This window comes from Apium graveolens, chromosome 5 (assembly GCF_009905375.1).
Source record: "Apium graveolens cultivar Ventura chromosome 5, ASM990537v1, whole genome shotgun sequence".
In the NCBI taxonomy this organism is placed as follows: domain Eukaryota; kingdom Viridiplantae; phylum Streptophyta; class Magnoliopsida; order Apiales; family Apiaceae; genus Apium; species Apium graveolens.
In genome coordinates this window covers 133,882,676-133,890,582 of record NC_133651.1, presented here as the reverse complement: position 1 = coordinate 133,890,582, position 7,907 = coordinate 133,882,676, and the positions used below count along the sequence as shown (strand labels likewise).

The 7,907-nt window shown below is 37.4% G+C and overlaps 1 protein-coding gene across 1 annotated transcript; it reads right to left on the bottom strand.

Moving 5' to 3' along the window:
* Window positions 1–2,231: 2,231 nt before the first annotated feature.
* Window positions 2,232–5,888, bottom strand: LOC141660391 (uncharacterized). The gene is made up of 5 exons (XM_074467376.1): window positions 5,781–5,888; window positions 5,150–5,630; window positions 3,694–4,726; window positions 2,574–3,525; window positions 2,232–2,486 (listed from the first exon to the last, which is right to left on the bottom strand). The coding sequence occupies exons 1-5, from the start codon at window positions 5,886–5,888 to the stop codon at window positions 2,232–2,234; spliced, it is 2,829 nt and encodes a 942-aa protein (XP_074323477.1).
* Between the last annotated feature and the right edge of the window lie 2,019 nt (window positions 5,889–7,907).

Sequence of the window (7,907 nt, the reverse complement as noted above, 5' to 3'; positions counted from 1 at the left end):
TATGGAATTACAAATATGTTAATTCTATTGTATACAACATCATCTGTTTTACTGCATTTTGTTATATATTAAAAACAATCAAAACGATGTCTTTGTTTGTGTTTATTTTTGCTAAAATATTAAATTGAAACACAATATGTTTTTATTATTTTGTTGATATGGTATTAATGATATGTGAATTTTTATATGGTGAGGAAATTAAGGGAATTGAACAAATGTTTGTCAAATATAGGTGTTATTGTAACTTTAGATACAATAGTTTGTGAAAGGAAGTTAGTTTGTTCGAGTCAGTTTAATAGAGAAATTTTTGAGCCATTTCCATGTCATTAGAGTTCATAGGTTTATGATTTATAGCACTTTGAGATTTTTTAGCCGAGTGATGGAGCTATTTGTCAGATCGTTTTATGTTTCATTTACGAAATCCGGTTGGTTATATTAAATAATTTTTAATCTGCTTGGCCGTAATGTTTTTTACAGGATGACATTAACAAGATTCTCAAAGATGGAGGAAATGTTGAAGATATTGGAACCTTTCACTTATTTCAGCTAGGTATAACTAGTACATTGGTGGCTTTTGGATGGAATTAATTAGAACTTTGGTTTTTTTTTGACAAAATGCGAATTTTTATTACTCCAAACTTTCTTGCAAAATACAGTTTCTAGTATCGATTGGAATAGACCTCTAATCAAGATCACGATCAGGATACATATGTGCAACCCGAGCTAACTCATGAGCTACCATATTCGCGGACCGTTTAATGAAGTACAACCTGATGTTGTTTGCCTGCTTGAGTAGTAGTCGACATTCTTCAATTACCCTTCCCAGCCGGGAACGCATAGGAGTGTCGCTTCTAATTAGCTGCACCATCACTAGGCAATCGGTTTCCACTGTGACTATATTCCAGTTTCTCTCTTTAGCCCAGCTCAAGGCCTCTTTAACTGCTATAGCTTCGACTAAAGTTGGGTTTAAGATCTCCATAAAGCTTCTGGTTTTCGCTAGTAACAGTTGGCCTTCATGGTTCCGTGCAATGAGTCCTATACCAAAAACCCCCTGGTCTTTCAACACTGCCACGTTAGCCGTTATCTTTACTTCGTTTAGGTGTGGCTTTACCCAGAACAAGGCACCATCTCCTACAACAGGAGGAATGACAGGTACCCCAAGTCTCCTATCTTGGGCAAGAGTCCACTGTGAAAGATACTCCCATTCTTTCACTACAATCTTGATTGACTTCCATCTGTTTCCGTTCCAAACCCAGTCATTTCTGGACCTCCAAATTGACCAACACAATGTGATCGTTCTAGCTCTGTCCTGCATTGTTTGACTTGCAAGGGTCCTCTCTAGCCATATAGTAAAATTCGGGGTGTCCTCTGTGTTGATACTTGGGTCGAATATATTCCAACATGAAGCTGCCGCTTTGCATTGAATAAGACTATGTAGAATAGATTCAATCCCTTCATTGCAAACTGGACATGAATTATCTGTCTGGACATGCTTTCTCTGCAACATCGTCTTGGTTGGTAAGCAGCCTGTAGCAGCTCTCCGCACCAAATTAAGAGCTTTAGGAGGAGATTAGCATTCCAAACTTTTTTCCAAAAGTTAGTGTTTATTAGTGTTTATATTTGTATTCCATGCTCCTTTCATTTCTTGCATAAGCTTGTACATGGATTTAACTGAATATATACATGAGTTCTCCAGCTTCCGGCATAATATGTCTATGTTTAACTCTGTTTCAACCCTCGTGTTTTCAATGCAGTGTTGGTCCCGAATGTTAAAAGTATCCCTGATAATGTCCATATTCCACTCTTTAGTACCAGGCAGGAACAATGAGGCAACGTTTTGATCCGCAACTAAGACCGAAATAGTGGAGATGTAAGGATTGTCCCTGTCATTTAGCCATGGTTGATCCACAATTTTTATTTTAGTCCCTGTCCCAATTCTCCAACACGAGACCGAAATAAATTTCCTTGCCTCTAGCACACTGCGCCAAATAAAACTGGGGCTACTTCCTAGTGATGCTGTCATAAAATCTGAGTTCGCATAATACTTTACCTTGTACACTCGAGCCACCAAGCTATCATTATTAGTAATGAGGCGCCAATATTGTTTTCCCAACATCGCCAAATTTACATCCCGTAAACATTTGAAACCCAAACCTCCAGCATGTTTATGTCTAGACATCCGTTCCCACGCCATCCAGGTTATTGTAGGATTTTTTTTTCTGATTTGACTTTCAGAAAAACTGAGCCATAACTTTCTCCATATCTCGAGTTAGCTCTAACGGTAAAAGAAAAACGCTCATGGCATAGGTAGGCAGTGTCTGAGCTACTGTCTTGATTAAGAGTTCTTTAGATGGTCGTGACACATTCTTCTCCATCCAACCTTGAATACAGGTTGTTACCTTGTCTCTTAAGTACCCAAAAATCACTGATTTATTTCGACCTAAGATATTTGGAAGTCCCAGGTATTTGGAGTTGTCACTTGCTTCCTTAATTTGCATTTCATAGCAAATTGAATCCTTGTTTTACTGTAAGATATTTGTACTGAAGAATATTGAAGACTTCTCCCTATTTACGTGTTTCCCCGAAGCTTTCTCGTACACAGTTAACATCTCCAGCACCTTACTTGTGTCTCCTGAATCAGCCTTACTAAACATGTAGCTATCATCAGCAAATAGAATGTGGCTGATTCGAGGGGCTCTTCTACAAATACTCGCCCCATGCAACCAACCTTGAGTTTCGTAGTGTTTGATAAGAGTTAATAGGCCTTCAGCATATATAATAAAGAGATAGGGAGGCAGGGGATCTCCCTGTCTTAGGCCTCTGCTTGGACGGATTAGACCGATTTCAAAATCCCCATGAAAAATATTATACTCTATTGTCGACACATATCTTAAAATCAAGTGCGTCCACCAGTCATTAAAACCCATCATCAGCAATACTTCCTTAAGAAATTTCCACTCTATTCGATCATAGGCTTTGGACATATCTAGCTTTAAAGCCATATAACCTTCTTTCCCGAATTTTTTCCTCTTTAAGTAATGCATAACCTCAAATGATATCATTATATTGTCGGAAATTAACCTGCCCGGTAAAAAAGCACTCTGCGAATCTGAGATGATCGAATCTAAAACTTTCTTCAGCCGATTTGCGAGAACCTTTGTTATTATTTTCATCACTACGTTGCACAGAGAAATGGGCCTTAGTTCCGTCAACTTTGAAGGGTTCTTTTTCTTGGGGATGAGGACAATATTGGTCATATTAATATTATCAATAAGATTTCCTGTTTCAAAAAATTGTCTCACTATTTCAACTACATCTCTTCCAATCACACTCCAATTTTTCTGGAAAAAAGCCGGGGTCATGCCCTCTGGCCCCGGTGCCTTATCTGGATGCATGTTAAAAATCACCATCTTGACTTCATCTTCAAAGACTCTCTCTAGAAACATATTATTCTTCTGATCAGAGACAGATTGTGGGATGCGCCTCAAGATTTCCTCTACACTAAGATATTCCTCCGTAAACAGCCTTTAAAAATAGTCTTTAATTAGCTCTTGCAAACCACAATTCCAATCCACCCATTCACCATCTTCATTGCGTAGTCTCTGAATATAATTATTACGCTTCCTTTTATTGCAGGACGAATGGAAAATTTTTGTGTTTTTTTCACCCAGTTGGAGCCAGAGCTGCTTGGACCTCTTTCGCCAAAAGATTTCTTTTTGGTCCAGAACTAAAAATAATTGCTGCTTGACCTTGTCATACTCTGCTACAGAACTAGGATATCGTTTACCTCTTAAAGACTTTAGCCTGAGCTTACAATCCCTTATGCGTTTGCTGAAACAACTTGTGATTTCTTTTCCCCATACGTCTAATCCCTCTGCACAACTCTTAACACTTCTCATCACATTGCTATCTTCCTCTCCTACCCATTTATCTTTAATAATTTGGAAGCACACCGGCTCAGTTAACCATGCATTCTCGAAGCGGAACTTATGTCTCTTATTGCCCTTAACTTGCTCTTCTGGAATTAGCAGTAACGGACTGTGATTGGATGGTGACCCCTCCAGATTATATACTTTAGACATTTCAAACAACCTTCGCCACTGAGGATTAGCTAGAACCCTGTCTAACCTTATCTCTATCCAATGATTTGTATTCCTGCCTCTTTCCCATATGTATTGATGCCCAATTATATCAAGATCCTGCAGCTCAGTATCATGTAAACATGCGTTAAAACCCTCAACTAAGTGATTATGATATGGGTGGCCTCCTTTCTTATCAACCTGAGACTTAACATTGTTGAAATCGCCAAAAAGGCACCATGGTAAATTTGCATCCCTTGATAGGTTCCTTAACAACTCCCAAGTTTTATGTCTTTGAGCTCTCTCCGGCTCGCCATATATCCCTGTCAATCTCCAGCTAAACAAGTTCAATTTTTTAACAACCACATCAATGTGTGATCGAGACATGCTGAGAAGGTTTAATTTTTCTGCATTTTTCCAAAACATGGTGATGCCCCCACTTTTTCCTCTTGGCTCCACTGCTATTAGACCTTCATATCCCAGTTTATGACAAAACTTATCCATCTTCTCATAGCTACTTATCGTTTTGCACAGAAAAACAAAATCAAGCTTCTCACTACGGGTTATGATTTGGAGGAACTGAATTTTTCCAGGGGAACCCAGACCCTGGCAGTTCCAAGCTAGAGCATTCATAATGAGAGGCGGGCCTGCATTGCAGAACCCACCAATAAATCATTTTTTGAGCCACTTGAACCTTCCTCCCGTGACTTGATTTCTATATCATATTGTTGTGTTGAGATAATAGATGCCTTCTGTTTTTGTTCTGTTCTCCTGCGCTTGGGGTCCACCAGATTTAAAACCGAAGTAGTCTGATCATTATTTCCAACCTCTAAATAAGTATTTGATTGGTTACTGGGCATAATAATAGGCCGGATATACTTTAATAAATTTCCGTCTGTTATGACTAACGTCCTCCTTTGATTATGTTTAGTCATTGATTCAACTCCTACATTGGTGGTATCCAGATTATCTTGTGCATGAATCACGGGACTTTCCTTATCCGTACTGCCCACGCCATTTCCACCGAAATTCTTCGCCTGAAAATTTCTGCCACTTCTGAGCCATCTTACCCCTATTGTGTGTATTTTTTGTTTTAGGTTCTGCACGAAGCCAGGCACCATACGGTTTTTCGATACTTTCCATTGGCCCTTCAAAGATTCGTTCACAAAACCTTTCCTCATGACCTATTAATCCGTAGATAAAACAGAATGTAGGAATAGACTCATATTTGAACGTCACCCAGCACCAATCCGTCTCTGACTTCTTTAGTTTCATTCTTTGTTTAATAGGTATATCCAGAGGTAGCGATACACGGATACGTAGGTACTTCCTCCATACTCCTACAAAGTTGTTTGGATCTCCATCAATGTATCTTCCTACATAGTTACCAATGTCTGTGGCCACATGTTGTGACATGAAGCCTGGCCTCATTCCATGCAACTGAACCCAAAGATTCTGGATCTCCACTGTCTTGGGGTCATCTCCATCTCTTAATCTGTCCATCACCAAATGGAACCTCCCAAACGTCCATGGGCTTCCGTCTATAACTCTCTGGATATCAATTTCATGGTAGAATTGGAACAGGAATATATTATTCTCCAACTGCTTTATGTATAACCCTCTTCCCGGCCTTCACAAAGACGTCATTTTGTGTTGCATGGCTTGAAAATCGATTGAGGATTCTGTCAAGAAACGTCCTACTAAACACCACATAGTGTTAATATCGCCCAGATCCTCCATTGTATCTTCATAGCTAATTCCTCCTTGTTCCTCATCTTCAATCTGAAATGTTGCAAAGGCTTTCTCCATCTCTTATATATGTGCTTTCTGTCTATTCATCTTGATAAAAGATTGGCTCCATTATTAAACCTACGACCAGAACAAAGGACTGAAAACTTTAAACAATCGAAGAGAATTTTATCTCACAGAAACAAACATGTCATAAGACAAGACTTTAGTTGTGTATGTATTTTTAGAAGATTTGAGAACTTTGGTTATTTTATTTTAGTTGCTTGAACGTTGTATTTGTTGCGATGAACTTGTACTTTTATCAACGGTTCCCAAGTTCAAATATGTATTAAGTCTTAATGTTGCAAGTTAATTCAGATTTTATTGCATTTCAAAAATTAACAAGTGCAATTAATTGATATTTTAATGTTGACAAAAATAAGGAAAATTGTACCAATAAATGAAAAAGTGTTATAATAGATACAAGAGTGTTTTTAAAAAAAAGTGTTATAATAGGCTACAAACATGTTACCAGAAGAATTTAATTTTGTAGAATATTGTGTAACAATAGTAAAAAAGGTGTTGCAAAAGAGTTTATTATAACACATTTTGTAGCGTTACTAAAGATTTACGTATGTTGCAGTAGATCTGTGGTTACACCTTTATTTTGTAACCATAGATACTGAAAGTGTAACCACGGGGGTTCTTGTAATAACCCCAATTTTTGGAAATTTTTGAAACCCTTATGAATAGTGTTTTTGCTGAATGAGAAAACTTTTCATACCACACTATATAGGGGTTCTTTTATTGATCTTCTGAGATATTATTAGTACTCTATGTGGTATATAAGTGTATGTAAAGATTGTCAGAATCCAAATCCGAACACTTTAATTTTTCCCGAAAATCCACCAGATACCGAAAGAATTGAGTATAAGGTAACATGATTAAAAGGATTTAAATTCAAGGATTATAAGAGAGGATCATAAAAGGAATATAATGTATTGAGAAAGGTTAAGGGAACCCAAGTAATAAGATCCCGGGTATGATCCCTCAAACGATAAACGAGAACAAAAGTTAAGCGAACCGTAAAATAAATAAACGGTCAAGAAACAAGCTTGTAAGAGAAGCAAGGGAGATTAATCAAGTGGAGTAGAAAATAGATGACATCATCAATCCATAAGAATTAGACAAGTGGCTAGATGGTGAGGTAAGCATGGTGATGCAAGCATTAGTCAAGATATTTATCCAAGATTAAACCTCCACCAAGTATTCTAATCACATTTTTTAACCAAGTAATCAACCAAGCAACTCATTTCTTCTCTCCCCACCTTGTAGCTTCGACTTTTTCATGAAAAATGGAGGTTTAGAAATTCAAAGTCCAAGCTTGGCTCATTCATAATTCTCAAGGTAATTCCCATGGCTTCTTGATATTATAACTTAGTTATCCTAGAAGTTTGAGCTTCAAAAATCATGTCTTTCTTAGCTAATTAATTCATCAAAGATGATGATGAATAGTAATGAATAGTAACTTTCAAGAACTAACTTTGATTTCTTGATTTCTTTTGGAAGTTCAAGGTTATTTAAGCTTAGATCAGGGCTCTCTTAGGAATTTCAAGGCTCTTTGATGATATTAAGAAGCTCCAAGAAGGTATAACCAAGCTTTCCCCTTTGATTTAAGTTATAAGTTTGTATGAGCTTGGATTGTAAATGGAGGTTTTAATGGTTGAATTAGTGAATGAGAGATTAAGCATGTTTAGTTATGTATGTAAGTTATTGTAGTTAATTATTGAGCCGTTATCATACTTGGTATTAGAATTATGATCCATGGATGTTTTGACTTAGAAAATGGTGGAGTGGTAGGTTGGTTTGTTTGTGGTTGATGTTTGGATTGTTGTGGTTGGTTTGGTGTTGATTGGTGGTGATTTGATATTGAATTGATTTGGTAAAATTTGGGAATCGCTAAGGTATAGCCGTCGTAATGCCCAATTTTCCTTAAACTGTTTTGTGCATGACTTTTTCACCCGAACACTAACTACCATGAACTGACCATTGCCATGATTAGATAGTTCATGTTTCAAGCTTCGTTTTGATATGTAGTTC